This window comes from Priapulus caudatus, unplaced genomic scaffold (assembly GCF_000485595.1).
Source record: "Priapulus caudatus unplaced genomic scaffold, Priapulus_caudatus-5.0.1 Scaffold72, whole genome shotgun sequence".
NCBI classification, from domain to species: Eukaryota; Metazoa; Priapulida; class Priapulimorpha; order Priapulimorphida; family Priapulidae; genus Priapulus; species Priapulus caudatus.
In genome coordinates, this window is record NW_014577133.1 from 693,852 (window position 1) to 716,343 (window position 22,492).

The 22,492-nt window shown below is 43.2% G+C and overlaps 2 protein-coding genes across 3 annotated transcripts; one reads left to right on the plus strand and one right to left on the minus strand.

Moving 5' to 3' along the window:
* The first annotated feature begins 9,215 nt into the window (after nt 1-9,215).
* Nucleotides 9,216-22,441, plus strand: LOC106821424. Its single transcript, XM_014826212.1, has 3 exons — nt 9,216-9,268; nt 21,192-21,366; nt 21,999-22,441. Exons 1-3 carry the CDS (start codon nt 9,258-9,260, stop codon nt 22,074-22,076), a joined length of 264 nt encoding a protein of 87 aa, XP_014681698.1. The 5' UTR covers nt 9,216-9,257; the 3' UTR covers nt 22,077-22,441.
* LOC106821423 (serine/threonine-protein kinase Kist-like) lies at nt 9,275-16,705 on the minus strand. 2 transcript variants are annotated; one of them, XR_001395731.1, is made up of 13 exons: nt 16,613-16,705; nt 15,197-15,282; nt 14,720-14,872; nt 14,360-14,462; nt 14,047-14,194; nt 13,341-13,470; nt 12,864-13,079; nt 12,282-12,418; nt 11,361-11,437; nt 10,716-10,814; nt 10,301-10,389; nt 9,744-9,953; nt 9,275-9,618 (listed from the first exon to the last, which is right to left on the minus strand). XR_001395731.1 is itself a non-coding variant. In XM_014826211.1 (12 exons), the coding sequence occupies exons 2-12, from the start codon at nt 15,275-15,277 to the stop codon at nt 9,819-9,821; spliced, it is 1,368 nt and encodes a 455-aa protein (XP_014681697.1). In that variant the 5' UTR covers nt 15,278-15,282; nt 16,613-16,705; the 3' UTR covers nt 9,275-9,818. The 2 variants fall into 2 exon arrangements, 1 of the variants encoding a protein (XP_014681697.1); XM_014826211.1 differs by having other exon boundaries at nt 9,275-9,953.
* Nucleotides 22,442-22,492: the final 51 nt, after the last annotated feature.

The following is a 22,492-nucleotide window of genomic DNA, read 5'->3' on the forward strand; positions in this document are numbered from 1 at the left end:
GCGTGTGCAGCATATGGTAAACAAGCCTGCTTGTGCAGCATTCGGTTAACAAACCTGCCTGTGCAGCATACGGTAAACAATCCTGCTTGTGCAGCATACGATAAACAACCCTGCCTGTGCAGCATACGGTAAACAAGCCTGCATGTGTAGCATACGGTAAAGAAGCCTGTCTGTGCAGCATACGGTAAACAAGCCTGCATGTGCAGCATACGGTAAACATGTCTGTCTGTGCAGCATACGGTAAAGAAGCCTGCATGTGCAGCATACGGTAAACAAGCCTGTATGTGCAGCATTCTGTAAACAATTCTACCTCTCTAGCATACAAAAAACAAGCTTCCATGTGCAGCATACGGTAAACAATCCTGTAAACAATGCTATTCGGGTGTACCGTAAACAAGTTAACTAGTATTGCAGCTGTTACAGGCCAAAGGAAAGAGGCAGGCGGCGTAAGAGGGATACCGATGTTCTCCTTCCAGAGGATTTAGGCGGCGCACACAAATCGTTGCGAAGGGTAATTCGACAAACCTAACTTCGAATCAATTGCGCCTCGGAATTCCTAGCGGACATGCGTCACTTTCATTTTCCGCTGTCGTAAGCTCGTGTGAACCAGTTTGCTTATGACCTGTTTTATTAATGAAAGATTAATAACGTACGTGTTTACACGGGCTTATTTTACCGCGGCTGTTGCGGTGTATTTCTTTGTGTGCTGATATAACGCAAACGCCCTATAGTTTTCTAGTTCTGCAACTTTTGCATTGGCGACTTGTTATATGACACCTCTCTCTCTCTCGCGCGCTCTCTCTCTCTCTCTCTCTCTCTCGCTCTCTCTCGCTCTGTCTCTGTCTCTGTCTCTGTCTCTCGCTCTCTGTCTCTCGCTCTCTGTCTCTCGCTCTCTCTCTCTCGCTCTCTCTCTCTCTCTCTCTCTCTCTCTCTGTTCTCTCTCTCTCTCTGCTCTCGTCTCTCTTCTCTCTTCTCTCTCTCTCTCTCTCTCTCTCTCTCTCTCTGCGTCTCTGCTCCTCTCTCGATCGCGCCTTCATCACTCTCTGTCTGTCTGTCTCTCTCTCTCTCTCTCTCTTCTCTTCTCTCTCTCTCTTCATCGTACATCCATCAGCGTCGTTTCGTGAGAGATGCGACACATAAATTCTGGCTGCCAATCTACGTTGTATTTCCAGATCCCGGTCGTTACAATCTGGCCAGCCGCTGGAGTGACCTGATCCACTGCGCCTTGGAATGCGGATTGCAGATTTGCGGATTCACTATTGTCTTCGGCCAGTCCGCCATCGCGATATTCGCATCACGCCTAGGCCTTGACGTTAATTTGACGCTGGTCGCATATGTGGGAGCTCGATAACCTCGCTTGCTACGACGTTTTTTACCTCGGCCTGGACACTGCGTCATCGGCCTGTTCCCCGCGTTCGGCGAAACATCAAAGCAGGGCGTTGGACGATGACAAGGAGCGTGCGGTTGGGGGGGGTCGGAATGTTGAGGGGCAGCAATGTGAGCGTTTACAATATCACCGCAAACAAGGTTTTGCGTCGCTGATGCTGCTGGCACGCGGAGCACGGATTTGTGCTTGGACCGTAAGCGCCGCAAACCTCTAATACACGATCGTTTCTTAAATTCTGCAGAATTGAAGCAAATTTGCGGTAGTAATAGACGCCGGCAGGCGGTGTTTGTGTGATTCTCTCTCATTCGCTCCCCTTACTGCACCTCATTGCAGTTTGGCTCCTCTTTTGCTATACCCCGCCCCTCTCCTGCCCGCACAGCTGCATCGCTCTCTCCGTTTGTATCGCCCCTCGCTTGGTTTCTCTCCCTGCCATCGCGCGCTCGCTTCTTGCCTCCTCCCACGCCTGGTCGCTCCATTCTGCTTCTCTCCTCTCTCTCTCTCTCTCTCTCTCTCTCTCTCTCTCTCTCTCTCTCTGCAACTGGCTCTCTCACGCCTCCCGCGGCGCTCGGGCGGACCCTAACAGCAGGGCTGGCTGCTTGAAGTCACACGCACCGTATCAAGAAAACATGAAACCATCGACAGGGTTTAGCCAACACCTTTTATGTGCTCTCGGTCTAGTATTTGTCTACTGAGGGCCGTCAAACGTCCATGGCAGCAGTAGTAGTACGCGCTGATTGAAATCGCACGTAGTATCGCCTGCGTACGGCTGTAAGACGATATGTCAGGCGGGCCGCGCGCCAGGCGGGCCGCGCCACGGTGTCGTCTCCCTCGCTGTCTTTGCGCGGCTCGTAATTCGTGCTCTAAACGAGTTAAGGCGCTTCTAATTGGTTTCTCCACGCGCCGGTGGCGGCGTCGCGCCCCCGCCGGCCTTTGTGACGCGCTCGCAACATTGGGTAACGAGCATCGAAAGGTGAGCGATGGCACATCGTTACGGCCGCCCATGTCACCGCGCCGACGCGTTCACGGGATGCCATCCATCTGTCTGCTTGCCGGCAGGCGTTCATTACCGCCGCAATGTTTTACGCATTGCCTGCGCGGCAACGTCATGGGTGTGAAGGCGGCGCCGAGCGTGCCCGATGGCCTTGCCCACCTGCGTGCGCTCGCTCTACGCGGCGGATCCGACGCTAATTGCACCGTTTTTGTTAGCAACTCTTTCGGCGCTCAGGCGGTCGGCGAGTGCAATTTGTTTTCTATTTTACTTTGCGCGACACCTGTAACTCTTACTTTACTGCTCACTCTTTCGCCGCACGCCTTCGAGCGTGTAGGTCGTGTGCTCCACTTCTATAATGGTGGCATATAGAAGCACCGCGAATGCACTGAGCTGCGTAAAGCAATAGCTGCGTAAAACAAGAGCTGCGTAATGTACTGAGCTGCGTAAAACAAGAGCTGCGTAATGCACTGAGCTGCGTAAAACAAGAGCTGCGATGCGACGCAGACGCGTCTATACACACGTGCAGCTCGGAGCGCGGCTAACATGCGGCGATGCAATCGTATCAGGAGTGTATAATATAGACTAGAGAATAGAGTCTATATTGTGCACTCCTGATCTTATCTAATTAATATGAGTAAAATACCATAAAAAATCATCACGATTAGTTAGAGGATTTGACGTTTAGAGTTATTGTTAGGTATGAGTTTCAACGCCTTATATTACGGAAATAGTATCGACGAAAACAATGATACATGCGCGGGCGCGTGCCCGTGTGTGTGTGTGTGTGTGTGTGTGTGTGTGTGTGTGTGTGTGTGTGTGTGTGTGTGTGTGTGTGTGTGTGTGTATGCGTGCGCTGCCGTCACATTATCGTTCATGTATAAATGTCAATATCTTAGTTCATCATTGGCCCGCGGTCGTAATCGGTAATCGGTGTCCTAGCTATACGATATACGTAACAAAGAAACGGCAATAGTTTGTTGGCGTCGTGACGTTTCGGGTTTGACTCCTGACGTCTCGGCGTAGCAATTCCTCTCCCATTCATAGCGAGTAATCATATAATTGATTAATAACAGTTAAATCGATAGGAAGGCATCGATTTTCAGCGTGCCTCGCTTTGTCCACCGATGATGTATGAGCATTATAGAGATCCACTATAATGCTTTGTGAATATTATCATGCCGTGGGAAAATTATTCAAAGAAACAGCTGACTATCGCGAGTAACGGTGCAAATCAGCCATCCCCATTCTAGAGGCAACCAGGTGTTTGGACAGGGAATGCGCGCGATGACATGCATAAGCTTGTGCAAATATCACGAACTTGCTTATATTTCTAACACATTTCATAGGCATTTTCTCGTAATTCATACAATTTTGCTAGTGTTTGCAAAAATATACTTACAAAGGTTACATAAATAGTTTGCATAAAATGTACTAAGCTGCACACAAAGTGTTATAATTTTGATATCAGATTATAATCCTTTCATTATACATTTATAGCCATATTAATTATACACATGCACGCACGCACACGCAAATATACACACCACACACGTACACGCACACGCGCACATATACACACCACATACACGCACGCACGCACGCACGCGCGCACACACACACAAATATATATATATATATATAGATAACGTGCTAGCCTAAAGGTCAGGATCATACTACCGTCTCGGTTATCTACTAAGCAAACATCTTTGGATTTTTGCGGGTGCTGAGTATGCATACTAAATGCAAGCTCTATGTAGCAAGCAAAATCTTCTTATCGAGGAACTGTCGAATCGTCTGTAAACATTAATCGCAGTGTATCGCCAGTTTGCCGTATCATAACTGCAGTGCCCTTCACATATCGGCTCCCAAATACTGTAAGACGCTATGATAACGAAATTGGTCCGTGTATATACCGTCTTTTCGTTTTTCTTACTTCAAAACAAAACACGAAAAACGGTAAGCGATAAACGAATTCGTTGTCCGTTTTTCTCGCACAACAACGATAAACGGTAAAGGAAATACGAATTCGTTTTTCGTTTTTCGTACCGTCAAACGGAAAACGAGTGGCGCTGCAGTCGACTCAGCGGTGCCATGCATATGCCATCCACCATAGCATCCACCAGTAGTGATTCTGTCTGCTCTGTTCGTCAGCCATTGAACCAATCGAACATGGCATGTTTAGAAGAATTCCACGGACTCATAAAAAACTTAAAGGAATAATAGGTCCATTGATTATGCAATGTTGACGAATGCTAGAGTAACTTACTGGCACCTTGTGTAGTTAATAAGTACATTACCAATTATAGCCAAACGCGTATTAGTTTGTCCAATATCACTGCTGGTTACTAAGAAATGTCTAATTGAAATCTGCAGTCCAAAAATCAGTTGTTTACAGGTTCAAACCGCTGCCGGCGAAGCGGGTGTGATACAGATTTATAGAGCACCGGACATTTTCGCACGCATGCTCGGCCGTACGCAATGCTATCATCAGTGATTTCGTAAACATGGACGCTCGTGATAAGGAACTTTTTGTCAAGGCTGTCCACGTGCGTCCGTGATTAGTACGTGTGTTTTACTCTATTTCCATGTTTAGTCCGTGGCCGTGGTTACACCGCTGACACCTCCATTTCATCTGGCGTCCAAAACACACGGGCCGCACAAATGTTTACGTCATCGCTTGACTCCTGGATGACATTTACGGCACGTAAATGATACGTTGATACATATCAACAACCGATTTCAAGTCTTGTTTGTAATGTAACCAGCAGTGATATTGGACAAACTAATACGCGTTTGGCTATAACGTAATGCACTTATTAACTACACAAGGTGCCAGTTACTCTAGCATTCGTCAACATTGCATAATCAATGGCCATATTATTCCTTTAACTACACAAGGTGCCAGTAACTCTAGCATTCGTCAACATTGCATAATCAATGGACCTATTATTCCTTTAATAGAAATTCAGCATATGACACACGCGCAGGTAGCAGACTACAGGTAACACACGTACGAATCATCACTGTCTCGGCTAGTTAATACCCCTCGGCTAGTTACTAGTATGTCCTTCACATATCGGTTCCCAAATACTGTAATAGACGATATGATAACGAACTTGGGTTCGTGTTTGCATGCGTACTACGTGCGTAGATGCATCGCACTATAATTATATCAAATGCTAGATAAAGCAGGACACAGGTAGATGATGATGGTTAACGCAAATAGACGAATTCGGCTTGGATAGATCTGATAACGATGTCGATTACCATAATAGAAATACGAGAGACAAACATGAGAATGCATGCTCATTTTATGTTGGAAACATAGCGAAGCTATATGGAATTTTAAATTTTATTTTATGCAAAAGAATTATTACTGTCCAGCTAAGCGTTGAATTCCGTGAGAAAAATATAGTAAATGTTAAATGCGTGCGCATACACAAGGCATAGCTCCAATCAAATCTTATACGCATGAAATACAAAATAAAAATAAAAACACACGGATGGCCGAAAGAACGCGCGAACGCACGTACATAATCATTATCACAACATGCGCACGCACATTCTCACACACACGCGCACGGTCGTACGCACGCGGGCACACACAGTCACACGCGAACGCACGAACGTACGCACGCAGCACATACTCACAACACACACACACACACACACACACGCACGCACGCACGCACGCACGCACGTATGTACTCACGCATGAACATACAAACACGCGCAAATTTGATCCTACAGTTTGAGGTGTGTATACATTCTATCCCGCGCTAGTTCGGACTAAGTTAGCATCCCAAATTGAGGTGGGCCAGGCCCGCTTCAAAGCGTGCTAAGTTATCCCGCGATATATTGGTTGTATACGCAATTTGACAATTACAGCGGCGGTGTAGCAAAATGCGCGATTAAGCCCGAAACATCACAATGAGCAATGTGACGCACGCACGCACACACACACGCGCGCGCGCGCTAGCGCACCACCCACCAACCACCACCACCATGCACCACCACCGCCGCACGCTCGTTCGTGCCCGCAGTTATACATGCATACAGGCCAGACGGCGGGAGAGAGAACGCACGAACACACACACACGCACGCACACGCACGCACACACGCACGCACGCACGCACGCACACACACACACACACATCTGGAGTCTGCCAACCTTTTATGAGCAGACCCCCCTCCCCTGGCGCACACACACGTACATTTAAACACACACATGCGCTCTTACGCACACACGCACGCGCGTACACACGCCCTGGGACGCTGAGCAAGCCACGAGCATTGTCCGCATGAGACAAAACTCCGCTCTAATCACAATACACCGCGATCAACTCGCCTAATTTTGTGCAGCATTCCGGAAAATCGGCGCATACCGAACACGTGCTCTGTGTGTCTCTATGTAAGCATCTAATAACCACCATCTAGCTGTAGGTAAACATAAAGGCTCTCCCCCTTAAACACAGGAGCACCGCAGCGCGTGCGTCTCTCTATAACGCCCGTCTATTTGCGCGCACGTTCCTACACGCAGTGTCGCATCTTTATGCTTGCGCACTCGCTGAGTGCTCTCGCGCGCACAATTAGACTAGATAATGTTATTGTTACGGGACGTATTGTGAGAGGCCGCTGCGCGGCGTGTGGCGGTGGCCGCACCAGCGGTCCGCTAAAGGCAAGCGGGGCGGCGCACGGTGGCGAGCACCTGCTGATGCTTGTCACGCGTCGTGTACGACTAATGATGCCTTTATCTTGCTGCTGGTGTCCCGCGTGTGGTAACGCGCCGGCGTCTGTCCGCCCCCCCCACGCCGAGTCCCTCCTGCGTGTGCCGTATGTGACCGTCAGATTTACAGTTATATGTTGTGGGAACGAGAGACGCAGTTTTCGTGATAGACAGATTTACAGTTATATGTTGTGGGAACGAGAGACGCAGTTTTCGTGATAGACAGATTTACAGTTATATGTTGTGGGAACGAGAGACGCAGTTTTCACGATAGACAGATTTACCGTTATATGTTGTAGGAACGGGAGACGCAGTGTTCATGATAGACAGGTTTTTCTGTTCGATCGAAGGAACAACATGTACGTTTTCTATGATAGTCCGTTTTTCTGTTAGTAGGAAGGTACGACAGATACAGTTTCCACGCTAGATAGATTTTTAGGTTAGCCTGTTGGAACGTCGTCAGACGTAATTTTCGGGATATTTCTTCACTGTCTTGCGGATACGGTCGCCCCTTTCTGTGTCAGACAAGCAGATTCTCCATCTGCTCAAATGAATGACAAATTTCCTCGTGCTACGAAAATAAATGATTTCTCAGAACGCTGTTTCGACCAGTATAAGATGACGAATTTATCTGCTGTGTGAAGTATCACTTGTGCACGCTTTTCTATTTGCAGGAGTAATTTTTCGTTTACTCTCCCCCACATCTCTATTGGTGCTTTTCTCTCTCATTAGATCAAAAGCCGTCCTGTTATGACAGTAACGTATCATAATGCAATGAACACCGTTTCGAGTCACTCCAGCCTATCACATGTGGAAAGCAACATTAGCGAATCATATCTGATTATGAATCAATAGTTAAGGATATAAGTTCATCTATATTTCGGAAACAAAACGGTACACACAAATTCATACCGTGACTGCACGCGTGTCTATTGATCAAAACGGCGCCTCAAAATCATCATGGAAAGTAATTTACGACTGATCTGGAATAAATAACGGTGTACAAAAAAAGAAAAATCCGAAACCCAAGAAAAAATATGGACACGAATAAATTAACGCTACACAATCCTGACGACAGCTAGCAATTACAAGCAGTAACACTAGAGTCTAGACATCTAGTATTAACAGTCTTGCTACGTTGAATAGTAGCAAAAGTTCACAGATGAACACATTTGGCAACACCTGATCACAGCATCCAACCATGAAATTTATATTACAACCGATCAAAGCATCCTATCACAGCATCCAATCACAACGTCTACTTGCAAGACCCAATTAAGGGAACACATTACAAATCCCAACCAAAGCAACTGATCGCAACATTCCACTGCAATATATCTGATTTGCAAAGCATACGTCAAACATTCAAAACGTTTACGGTCTAATCAACATCTTAGAACCTATCACGTGAGTTTGCAATTCCACGACTAGGAAAATGATAGACAGATATATTATCTGACAGATGATACTTTGAATGCCTCTTTTACTTTTAACTATATATAATGGTGTCGTGGGAATAGAACTGGGACTTAGATAGGCATAGTAGTAACAGTATGTAGTAGGTTATGTAGGTGTATGTGTATAAGTAGGTGTGTGCACATATCTTGTGTAAATTTGCTATATGGTAAAAAAGGCTGAATCTTGATAGTCGATAGTTTTGGCAGTAATGTGGTTATTTTCCCACCTGCACTGTCAGCCTGTTGGATGGCATAGTGGATCAAATACAGTATTAATAACAGCTGCAGCTATTATTACCATGTTGCCTGCACTACTACAACATATGACAATATACATGGATCAAAAAGCAATATAACACATTTGTTATATTGCATCTGCTGCACCTAGGTCGCTACAGCAGTGGTTGAAACATGCATAACACGGCGTTAGCTAGCACGGGGTGGAGTCCTTTTGTATCAATAAACATTCGCGTGAAGCGTTCGTTATATTACACTTACGTGATGGGGAAACCACTGCTCACTTACACCATGTGCTGCCATCTTTCGGTAGCAATAAGCACAAACAAAACTTGCGACAAAACTAGTTTAGAATTCAGAGTATATATAATGTCCCTCGAATTTACCAGGCACAGACTGGCATGCTACGATAGCAGACAGCGAGGGCATTTCAACGATGTCTACACAATTATTTCCTAATGGTTGCAAGGTTACTGGTGAAAATGTTCACCCAATGATAACTAGGATATGTGCATCCACACCACTACATTAAAGTAGTACAGCAAACAAACAGCACGTTTATTGATATTTCGCCTTCTATGCCACTGTACCGATAGATGGTTGATATAAAAACACAAGCAATGAAAGCATAAAGCAATAACAATGACGAACACTACCTGCTGGAAATTCATAATCAGAGATAGGTTAAAAAAAGGAAAACACTATATACCTGAGTATAGCAACAGAGAGTTGAAAGAGCTCTCGGTTCACATCTGTCCCGGTATAAGAACGTTCCTGTCATAATGATTGTAAGCTGTAGAGCCGCTCACATTTGCCACTCTGTAAATAAAATATCTCATCCCTGAAGTACTGTACTAATGAGGGTTCACTACTTTCGGGAAGCAGTCAAAGTAGAAACGATAACTGTTGAAAAGCTCATTGGAAAGTAAGTGGATACCACTCACTTAGATATTGTGATTCCAATCTTCATGTCATCAGCAGTACTTTGCCCATCTCGGTGTGCCATTGATGTACATACATTACAGCAACTGCCTGCATGCCCATAGACTTAACGGCAGATATGCAGTGACAAGTGTCCTGTTGTTGAATGTCATTCCTGGTAGCTTTCTGACAGCCCTCGTGCAATCTTCGCTCCTCTGGAATTCCACGTACACCTAGAGAAGAAAAAAGCAACAAAACTAGTAAAAATGCTGCTGATCGAAATAATGTGCTTAAACAATGCAGCTTATTTGGTCAAAATTTTATTTATCACAGTCACAATAACCATGAGCAGCACACCACTAAGAATTTGTATAAACCAATGTCAACATGTGTAATTCTGCACAAGGGCATCATTTGTAGCTAACACCGACAATGTTCAAATCAGCCTTTCATTTATCTCTCAATGATACTGAGCAATAGAAGAGCATATCTTGAATAAGTAGACAATAAAATTTAACCACAAAAGATTCTGAGGTCTAGTCATCCTTTGGGATTCTAAGGATTTTAAGATTGGCATTACCCTTCCCCTTACAGGCTCCAAGGTTGGCAGCAGGCATGTAACAACTGGTCCGAAGCTAGCACATATTTCCAATATACTAAACTTGATACCTGCAAAACGTTTAGGAAAACCTTTGTTAAGAGCTTTCTACTTTTTTAAAGTTTATATTACCGTTATATCATTACAAGCATGCCCATAAATAGTGTATATATATAATAATTACAATCAAGCGTACAATTACTATTTAGTACTGTATAGACTCCAATGTTCCCCCAACATTTTACCATCTGTACATCACTCATCTTTTTGTTTATGAATTTTCTGCTTTCATAAAATATACCTTCCCATCAGTGACATAACCGCCTTCACTTCTTTAATGCCGCATTGATATCCCCTCAAACATGCAACCACCTGCCTTTCACATTGACCATTATACCTTCTCTATAAGCAGGATTATCCAGATCTATATCATCTGCAACATTTTCCAGCCTGAGGATGGGCGAAGGAAGCAGCATCATGTCATGGATAGAAGGCACTGCGCAAGAAACTCAAAAATTTAAACACATCTACATTAATAACTCTACATTGGATCCTTAATCATTACGCCCCAGAAGTGGGTGGGGCTCACTGAAGCTTGTAACTAGGTGCAGCCGTGTAACAACTATTGCAACAACAACAACAACAACAACAACAGTATTGACAGAGTAAAATAATGCTGCAACAACACTTCAGTCACTTTTGCATGATTAAATGTATATGTTGTACATACATACATATACACAGGTACATACGTATGCTCATTCTGACATTTGCATGTGCGCGTGAGTGAGTGAGCGTGCATGCGCGCCCGTGTGCTTGCATGTGCGTGTGAGAGTGAGTGAGCGTGCGTGCACGCTTGCGTGTGCGTGCCCGAGCGTGTGGGCGTTACTTCATCTGCATGTTCATATGCACATATCGCTGTGTGTGCATTCATGCATTATTTTAAATTTTTTAAATGATAGTAATAATGTTGGTAATTATATTGGTAAGGTATTGTAACACTTCCACCATTAATAATTATTACGCTATGTGTGACACGAACCTATCAGCCTGTTCAGCAGAGAATGCTGGCGTAGCTGGCTAGCTGAATCCCTCTGACTAGAGTGACAGACAAGACATCTGAAAGCATCAAGCACATTAGCACAAACAAAGGGATATCAAAGATCATCACAGGTGGTGTGAATGTCAACTATTTCCCACCCTAAAAATGCCTTTTTGGGGGGGGCGATCACCATTATTTTTCATGATTTTTATGATTTGGGGGCGATCCATTATGATCAGTGGAAGTGAGTGGTGTTTAAATAGTTAGGAATTATCGACTACATATTTGCTTCAACTTAATAATTGGTTATTTCACAAGGGCAGGAATTTTCTGATGTTCTCAAAATATTATTAGCATCAAAATTACTGTTAATGACTAGACCACGAGTTAAAGAGTGCATTGCGAGATTTTTGCTCAGAAAAACTAAATATAGCTGAATATAGTTACACCTGACAGCGAAAACATCACTGATTACACCAACATTAAAAATACTAAGATTTTATGCAGTTATAGCATAGAAAATTGGATATGAACACATCGTAACAGCAATGCATTTAATCGTGTCGCGACTATGCCTAATGGCAGAATTGGTAAACTTGTATTTGTGTCGGTGATGAATTGAAAACAAGTGCGTGCCTGTACTGTGGGTATGGAAGATAAGCGGTGGCGCCACAAGCTAATCCATAATTCCTGTTAGTTCAAGATGACAGAAAATGAATGTTTACAAAAACGATTAGTTCGAAACTGGCAGTTTTCGGTGAATACAAAGGTTCTAAGACATTTTATTGTTACTCTAGACAATTGCTGTTACTCAAGCAATAACGGTAGGTATCATGAAAGTGGGGAAAACACTAGAAAATTCTCGCAATACACGCTTTAAAGCGCAGAATTTTTTTTACACCATTAAATGCAGATACGCACCTGGATATAAAATCTTTTAACTCGGAAAATAGTACGTAATCATAATAACTTGGTGCAGGACCTATCACAGTTGGAGCCAATCTATCAAACCACTGGTCGATTAGTTGATTGTATTGGCAACGAGCGGTGGGTGAACCCTGCAGGCAAGAAAAACAGATTGTAACAGAACTCACTGACAATGGAACCTACGGGCAACGCGAGTAAGTACAGTAGTCACAATGTTTTTAATCCTGCTATACGACATTGTGAAACGGCCTTCTCCAACATGATGTATTTTGTTCGTTGACAGTTCTAGGCAACACTATCTCACCTGCCGAGTCTCAACAAAATAATTTTGTATCCATCTGCATTAAAATAGAATGTTATGGAGCTTCAACCCATCAGGAAATATCAGAATTATAATTGCAATGCTGAGATGGGCTATTTAGTGGGGTTATTATTGGTAAAATGGCATGATTTATATAGGCATGAACATGAATAAATTTACTAGTCCCTATAACATTTACTGCTACCTACAGGGCTCTAACGCCTCCCATTCGTATCATTGTCGTCCCTATCCCTACCCTCTCCTGAGTTGGCTACCTGACAGCTGGGGCAGACGGTTGGCTCTGCGTCGCCCCGTTTACTTGAAAACAGCTTCTCTCCACTGACGATCTCCATGGCGATGCACCCGACGGACCATATGTCTGCTGCCGACCAGAGGGTAGCAGAGCAGGCCTCTCCCTGCTGCGCGTGAGAGTTGTTCCAGGTGGTCGTCTCGGGTGACCTGTAGCCAGGACTCTGCAGGTATCTCATGTCCTACATAGAACCAAGACAAGCCGCATCACTCGCAAAAGAAATCCACAAATGACGACGAATAACAGTCAGCAATGAATCAGCAGCAATGAAAATTTTGTTAGCTCACGGATTGAATGACTTGGCATATCTTGGCTACGCATTCCATACCAAAAATCGTCAGTAAAATTTCTGGACCTAAATGCTAGTCTGCAATTCATGGCTTTAACTGTGGCCGCAGTTATTATCAATCTAAGCATCTAACATCAAACATCGTTCACTTACAGGTCTATGGTCGAAGAAGGAAAGCCCGAAATCGATGAGTTTGAGAGCACCTTGTTCTGGGGACCACAGCAGATTGGCTGGTTTGATGTCGCCATGTACAATGCCGGCACTGTGCAGGTGCTCTAGGACCCTGCACCATAGATAAAATATATAGGTGTCATCAGCACATGGCTGTGCCATGAGCCATCAATATAGTGACATATGACATGGATCAGCCATCATTCAAATCTTAGATATTTATCATTAACTTGATGACTATTGACACAGATCATTGGGACATTGGCACGAATTCTGACATCTCTTCTATGTTGTCCAAACACTTATCAGCAGCATTTGCACTTATCTTTACCTAGTCCTGGAACTAGTACCGCCAAGGTGCAATAGTTACCCCTTTATCAGGTCAGGTCAGGAACCATGAAAATGCCCCAATTAAGCGGTGGCCCCAACTAAGCATTGAACACATAAGGGTGCATAAGTATCACTTTTCAAAGACATGTCGTTTAAGCATGCACACATTTACCCAAGCTTCACTATATAAAGTCGGGACTACTACATATTATACAGGATAGCATTTTACGTTTTGGATTAGCAAGAACCTCTCTATACTACTGCGAACAATACATCCGGTATGCGAAAAAAATATTCATTTGCACAGGGAATGAGAAGCATCTCTTATGGCAAATGCTGCGTGGCAGTTAGAACTCACCCTAGCAGGTTGCGCAGAAACAGCTGGATTGTGAAGAGCGGCAGCCGGCCACCGGGCGCCTGGTGCATCGTCTCCTTAACGCTGGCATCCAGGAGCTCCTCCATGAGACACGGGTGACCGTTCCACGTGAACCGGTCCAACACTCGCACTGCAGCAAAGAGACACTCACTAATCATCTGACCACTGTTAAAGAGGTTACTCGGTATAGAACCTATTAATGATAATCAAAAGAACTTTAAAAAAACAAAAACTAAGATGTGGTCAAACATTAGTTAATGGTCACCACCTCATTAGTAGGAAACCCTGAACCCACCACTTTGTCTGCACTGCTGCATTGTAGGAATCTGTAGTATATCCCATTCTTTTTCACATGCCAGTGCAAAGTTATCTCCTGGCCTAAAGACTTTTACAGCCACCTGTAAAAATATGTGAAGATTAATTGTATTTATCTAATCAGGTGAGGCTGCAAACTTCATTGGTACATGATGCTTGCAGATCAAGCTTGGCGATACTAGTTCCAGACTTCATGCAGGTGTATGCATAAGCATTGTGCAGGAGCATTCTCAATAATAACTAAACTAAATATCATAGAAATTAATCCGTAAATCGGAAGAATACTCTTTTAAGCATATAATATGATTGCCAAAATATTTTTAAAGATTCTCTCACTTACCACACTCCTTGGATCACCAATACATTGTGCCTTATACAAACAACAGCACGTGCCTTGACCTCTGATGGAAAGCAGCTGCCACCTGGTGCCACCATTGTCTTGGATAACATCGCCAATATTAACACGGAAATCTTTTCCCATTTCTATACTTTGCTGCAAAGAGAAATGAAAATCGTTACTACAAATTTCACTATTTAAAATGTAAAAACTTATTTATAATTAACTGAAATGTATTAAAGGAATGTTGCATGTTGTTATTGGTACTTACAGCATGGTCACCTACTGATTGGACCAATTCCTGGTTGTTTTTTAAATAAAAAAATGTGGAACAAGTCTAACAATACTGCCTGTTACAAGAGAAAGTACTCTGATTACTGGAAACTAGATTGAATTGGGTCTATTGTTAGTGGGACCAGCTTTAACAGCTGCAGTCAATAATTAACCAATTAGAAGTTACCACTTTTATTCATTACATACCAACTTGTTTGTCCAATTTTTCTTAACATCTTGTGTAAAAGAGTTTGTGTGGACCACTCTGTCACCAACTGTTCTTGACATGTCAACTAAAACACAAGAATATAAATCTTAATAATTTTATTTGTAAAATTTAGTATCAGTTCCATGAGAAAAAAATACTAGAGAAATGATTATGCTATTATACAAAATGTCACGATGCTCCAGATATGGGTAAATCAAGTGATACCTCGACACATGTTGGTTTTCAGGTGCTATAAGATGAGATAATATTCTTGATATGCACTGTATACATACTAGGACATGATGTAACAAGATGGTATTACTATTAGCACATCAGACGAACATCAACTATAGAAGATGTGAAAACGATACATGTCACACACTCTGCAAGCAGGCCCATGTTGCGTGATTGTTGCCATGGTCTATTTTATGTCTACTTCTTTACTTTTTTACTTTACATTTTACTTCTTTTTTTATTTTATACACCTTGCCACTATGCACTCTTAACATGATTCCCCTTCATACATGATCAAACCTTTATCCTTGTAAAAATTATGTAAAAATATTAGGGTGTGCAATTATCTGGGGCATATAATAACAATATTTGTCATATATTTGTTATTATTCACCCTAGCTCTAGAAGACAAGAACTACAGCCCTTCGCTCTTCCACAGGTGCCTGTGGCAGAGCAAAGGGCTTTAGTTCTAGAGCTACTATATTCACCCTTGCAATTATGTATAGTTTTCCCCTTTTCTTTTCACTCTAATTTCACGGTGACTGAGTTAGGGTACGAGACCAAATCGTCCTGTTGCCCCAGGCCCCGTGTATTTTTTCGCTGCCTGTGCTCGACATGATTCTGCATACATGTAGTTATCCTCCACATGAAGTGTAGCAGAGGGTATTGTTTTTGGCTCGTTTGTGTGTGTGTGTGCGTGTGCATGTCTGTCCGCTTGACATCTTTGCAACCGTGAGAGGTAGAAACTACCAACATGGTCCACAGGTACATTTTATGGGGCGGTAGAACCCTATCGATTCTGAGTGACCTTGACCCAAGGTCAAGGTCACAGGGTCATTAAGTATATTTCTAACACTGATCTCTATAGAGCTACACTTCAACCACAGGATAAGTATAGAACCAATTAACGCTGGGTCATAGCAGAAGGACCGTACCATTGCTAACGCGGGGCGGGGGTTCCAGGCAGTATTTCCAGGCATGTTGTGTGTGCCAGAGTGTGGTCTGATATCTATTTATTTCACTGCGCTGTAGAATATAGCATTCTGATATCACAGGTGTAGTGATCATGTGTGCGGAGGATTCGCTCTCCCGAGTGCCTTCTTTCTAGTTATGTACTGTAGGCTGTAGCATAATAAATGTTACATGGTCAGAAAAGCAATACATTAGTAGTCATTACTTACATGTATACCCGGACACAGTGCAGTCTGCAGATGCAGTGGGTTAACTTTCATGACTGTGGAGTGTGGTTTCGGCATCTGTGGCTGTGCCACGCAGACCACTATAATAGAAAAGGCAACCAAATGTATTGTATACACTCAATGATAGATACTATAGGGGTTTGTTTTTTGCCGATTGGGTGCCGGGTGGCTTAGTACTACCAGTACACACGTATATCATAGCCTAGATACAATAATGTAACCCAACAAGAGTAGGGATGTAACCCCTACTCTTGTTGGGTTACATTATTGTACCTAATTATAGCCTTACACGCACTTACCAACTACTACTAGTACTTCTCAGTGACGCTCATAGGGTCTATGTCCCCCAGGGTACTGCCGGAACGTACCCTGGGTACGGTCCGGTATACCGGAACGTACCCTGGTAACTATTTGATATGGTTAGGGTTCGGGTTAGGGAGTAGGCGACTCCCTAGACTCGTTAGTGGAGTATGCGAGGTACGGTCCGGCATATTAGATAGTACCATGGTACGTTCCGGTATACCGGAACGTACCCTGGTACCAGAGCATATAAATCAACGTGATTTATATGCTCTGCTGGTACTATCTAATATGCTGGACCGTACCTCGCCTACTCCACTAACGAGACTAGGGAGTTGCCTACGTCTACTCCCTAACCCTAACCATATCAGATAGTTACCAGGGTACGTTCCGGTATACCAGACCGTACCCAGGGTACGTTCCGGCAGTACCCTGGGGGACATAGACCCTATGAGCCTCAGTGACAGTGGTAGAACTTGAAGTTGAAGTGGCAGGAATCCAGAGAGACATGATACAAGATTGCGTGGCACAGCTTTGCTGTTGATCCTAAGCGCTGCACGCGGATGAGACGCGCAGTTCCGCGGGATATGCGCACGCGACCGCGGGGATGTTCAAGTATGAAGCGCTGTCTGCAGTGGAGACGTGCGCCAAATTCGAGGCCCGGCGCACGTCTCCACAGCAGTCAGCGGATGGTCTGTAGTTTTAGAAGATGACAATCAGTGCTCGAAATAAGCGTTGTCCGGTTGTCCGAGACAACCAGAATTTGTGCCGGACAACCTAACCAGTCTGAGACATTGTCCGGTGGACAACCAAGAAAAAAGTTGACGAAAAAACGTACTTTACTTATGTTTTTCTCAGTGGTTCTCCAAAAGCACTTATAGCCTGGCGGCCCGCCATTAATCTATGGTGTGGTAAAGCGACGCATACCAGCTGCTATTTCCAACACTGGTATATGTCAGATTTTCTGATTTATGAGAGGTGAACTCGATTTGGAACCAGCAAACCAGCAAGTTCACCCCTACATTTTGGTATTTTTATTCCATTATTATTTTGAATTTTCCGATGGCTTTGCCCATGCAAAACAAACAACATGCAGTAGAGATTCATGTTGATCCGAAAGTTAAAAAAGAGAGAATTGTCGTAGTCAGAATGAAGGCTGTACATGTACTCAAAAGTGCTGCAAATACTATCTCCTGCAATCTACATTTTAAAAAATTTCTGGGGGAGGACCCCCATACCCCCCCCCCGCTTGTTTTTCACCCTCTCCTTAGAATCCCAGACCCGCCACTGAACAATTACATATCTTGGGAGCAGAGAACAATGAACAAAAATGTCGCCTATTCACATGGCACCCAAAACAAAGATTGCAGAGAAGGTAGAGGAGCCGTAGGGTGTGGAGAGGGAGGCGGAGGAGCCGTAGGGTGTGGAGAGGGAGGCGGAGGAGCCATTAAAATATTAAGTCAGCCACTATTTTGCGCATTATTTTTTTTTGGCCACCCTTGTTAAAAAATCCTGGCTACACCACTGTTTTTGGGTGTTTTCTGACCATATTATTATGTGATTGCAAATAGGAGATTTGGGGATATTTTTTTGGGACAACCAGAAATTGTTGCGGACTTGATGCCTGGTGGACAACCACATTTTTTCCCTTATTTCGAGCACTGACAATGATTATATATGAACGATATTCTAGGAATTGGAGATTATAAAACAGTAACAAAAATCGCTCAGTCATGCTCCAGATTAGCTGAATCAAAAAGATTAGAATTTAATATGAACAAAACAAACACAATGGTTATAAAATTCACAAACAAAGAAAGGATAGAGAAGAAGACCAAGGCAACCAAGGCAATAGGCAACCAAGCCAATAAGCAACCAGGTAATCAAAAAATGCACCAAATATTCATACCTAGGGGATTTAATTAATGATATAGGAGGTTATAACGATATGATGAGTCCGAACTGAAAGATGTTGATGATGAGCCGTTTCATGACGAGCCGTTTCATGATGAGCAAAATAATATTATTATCATGGGCAGAAGTGCAAAATTATGGAAATCATACTATAGAAGCAAGAGTGAAATTATACGAATGCACAGTTTTACCTTCCTTCCTAAATAACAGTGAAACATGGACTAACTTAACTAAGGAAGAAGTAAAAATCTTGGAAGATTTCCAAAATGAGTGCCTGCGCAAAATAATAATCACGCAGAAAAATCTACGGAAAGGCATTGAAAGACGATGAAAATTCCAAGGAAAGATACGGAGAAATCAGTAAAAATAACATATAGTTTCTCAGGGCCCTAGCTAGGATTTTTTTTTCTGTAGCCAAACAATTAGCCAGAATCAATTTTCATTAGCNGTAGGCTAGCTGTCACAATAAGTTCATTTTCATACTTAAAGGCTCACAATGCGCATCCAAACGCTAATTTCTCCAGTACTAGACTAGCAAATACTTCGTGTCATGCATAATCATACTACCTTATGCAAAATAAACTCTAGTTCCTCCCATTCTCCTGCGTGTTGTCTTATAAAAGGTATTTGAAAATACCTCCAATGTTGTTGAAATTCTCGATGTTGTTGACAGTTTCCCCAATCCCAAGCAACCGTGCAGCGGTGCTGCGGTACAGCGGTACGGGCGCAGCAAAGAAAAACATGTGACGTCACGCAGGGAAGAATTTATTTTTCGGGGGGCTACTTTTCAAGCTCGCGTGCATGAAAATAGCACTCTAAAATTGGTTGCATTGAACTATCATGCAAATTTACGGGGCTCTTTTTGGCATTTCCGGGGCTCTTTTGGCATTCGGGGGCTAAATCGCCCCGAGCCCCCGTGTATTTTTTTCACTGACGTCACGTCACCACTTCCGAGGCCTATTTTGTTGGCAAACAGGCGGCGTTTTCTCACCTCTTTCTTGTGGGTTTTAAGCAAACGCGCAGTGAATGGGAGCAACTAGAGTTTATTTTGTCATAAGGTAGTGTGATTATGCATGACACAAGTATAAATTTTTTGCTAGTCTAGTACTGGAGAAATTAGCGTTTGGATGCGCATTGTGAGCCTTTAATCCGAGAGTTTTCTAGCTCATCAAAACTCTTAAATCGTGAATTAATTTCCAACGGCATTATTTTGTGGGAATGTGACACATGCGCAAATGGACTGCCGTACCTGCAGCCTCGTAAATTGGTTATACGGCTGCTGTACCTCCAGCCACTCCGAAAGTAAAAAGTAAAAATAGAAAGTGGCACGGCTAGTCGTTGCTGTAGTCATTAGAAATATGCACACCGACACTGTCACTAACAGTTACACTGTCAGGTACACCTAAACTTTGTTGGTGCATTGTAGCCAGCTATTAGGTGGTTGCTAGGCCAACTAGGCTGCGAGACTAATGTCACTATAGCCTATACTCTATAGTACTAGTACTATGATACGCATACATAACTTATAAGGCCAAAACAAAATATATGTGTGATTACCGTTACATGCTGAAAAAATAGGGGTAGGTAGTAGGGAAAACATTTTATTTTCTTGAAATATATTTATTTACAACTATGTCCGAAAGATGTGCGTTGTGCCTTTTGAAGCAGGAACTGTCAATTCATAATATTTTTTTTTTTTACTTTAAAGAAAATTGACAAAATGTTTAGGGTCGCTGGGAATAAATAGAGATGGTCGGGAAACCGTAACCACACCTATATTTAGTTTTGGCCCAAGATAGCCGAGCAGGTATGAAACTAGCTCTAGTAACTATAGCCTGCGTACAGTTGCCGCTGGGCTATAGGACCAGCCATTACGGATGCGCAGGACCAACTTACTTGCGACGACTCGAGCCTATATAACGTCTGTGGTAGACAATTAATGCCTCTAGATCCAAAGTGAATATGTCTTAAGTTATATCAGCTACAAAAAATTAACCTCTAACTATCGTTGCAATGGTCTACTTGCGATATTTCTGGTGAACGAACATTATTTGCAAACTTTAAATGGCCATTTTTGTGAACGGAAATACATAGTTCCCGCTGCTGCAGCACCACCAAAAATGGCCGTTTGAAGTTTGCAAATAATCTTCGTTCATCAGAAATATCGCAAGATACTGTCACGGCACCGGTAGTGGTACTACTCTGTTAGTGTTACGAACATTTATGGGCGTATGTTTTAGTTATAGGGGTATAGCGTTTGTTGGAGACTGATTGTCACTGTCATAATGTCCTATTCCTAACACTAATGCCAATGGTGACAATTGTTTTGCTTATGTTCACTTTCAGGTAGGCAGGGCTTGCGGAGGATGAGCGCCGTTGGTGAACACCATGGTCCGTTGCTCACCCTCAATGATCTACCTGTGCCCAAGGGATCGTGGTCGGTGGCAAATGCCAAGAGGCAATCAAAAATGAACATGCAGCTTATAAGCTCTGTCGTGGCTTTCTCCCTAACTGTAGGCTATGTAAGTATCTAGGAGAAATCTACTAGCTATTGTCGGATGATGAGATGAGGCATACTCTAAAGGTCCGTCTCCACACGCACGGCAACGGCGCCGTTCACCCCTACCGGAAAAGTTTAAATCTATTATATCTTGAGGCACAGTCGCCACTGACACAGCACAGCACCTGCCCGGTTTCATGGTGACGGCGAAAGTCACATGAGTTTGACTTTTGACGGATGCTGTGTACGGTGAAAGACAGTTGAACCAATCAACGCGATTGTTTTTTATGACGTGTTCTGCTCACACCACTATCAGCCAATGGACAACAAGCAAATGTATGCATAATTTCTGATCACTGAACCAGAGTGAACACAATGCGCTCAGACACAATGCGCTAAATCACAATGCATTATTTTTTCAGCACAACGGCGCTGCGTTTTGCTGTGCCGTGCCGCGTGTGTGGAGACATAGCTTTACACCTTTACAATGCAGCATAATGAAACGAAATATTAACAGAAATTAGTGCTGAAAGCCTAAATCGTGTCATCGCTTAATTTTAATTCATTGTAAGATAGACAGGCCACCCTGCTTGTCAACTGGTTCAACTGTCATTGAAATATTTATAGGTGTTGATCTTTTGTGCTTTCACGTAGATGATAATGGAGAACATTGTCTACTTGAACCCACCTCCGAGGATGACCAACCCACCTCTGGACATTTTGAAGTCCTAACTACTCCATCCAATAGGCGACTACAACCTGCCAGCATCTTCTTCTTGATGCTGGTATAGTTAAAGTAAATGTTATGTATTCACGTTAAAGTGAGACATTGTTAATTAGTCGTGTTTGACGTTTAAAGCAGTAAGAAATGTGCCACATAGTTGTAAACATTCACATGTGCTAATGGCAGTATGCACGCACAGTATGATTAAAATGTGATATCTGAAATAGCTTGGTTGTAGTATATGGTAATTTATCTCTGACAATTCCTGATGTTTATTTGCTCACGAGGAGCACTCACTCATTCAAGAAACATTGCAACAGTTATGTTTATGGATGCAGGATTAATAAACAAATACAAAATTATGTATAGGGTTTTTTATGCCTAATCTATTTCTTTTTTGCATAGTCTTTCAGTATTAGTAGTC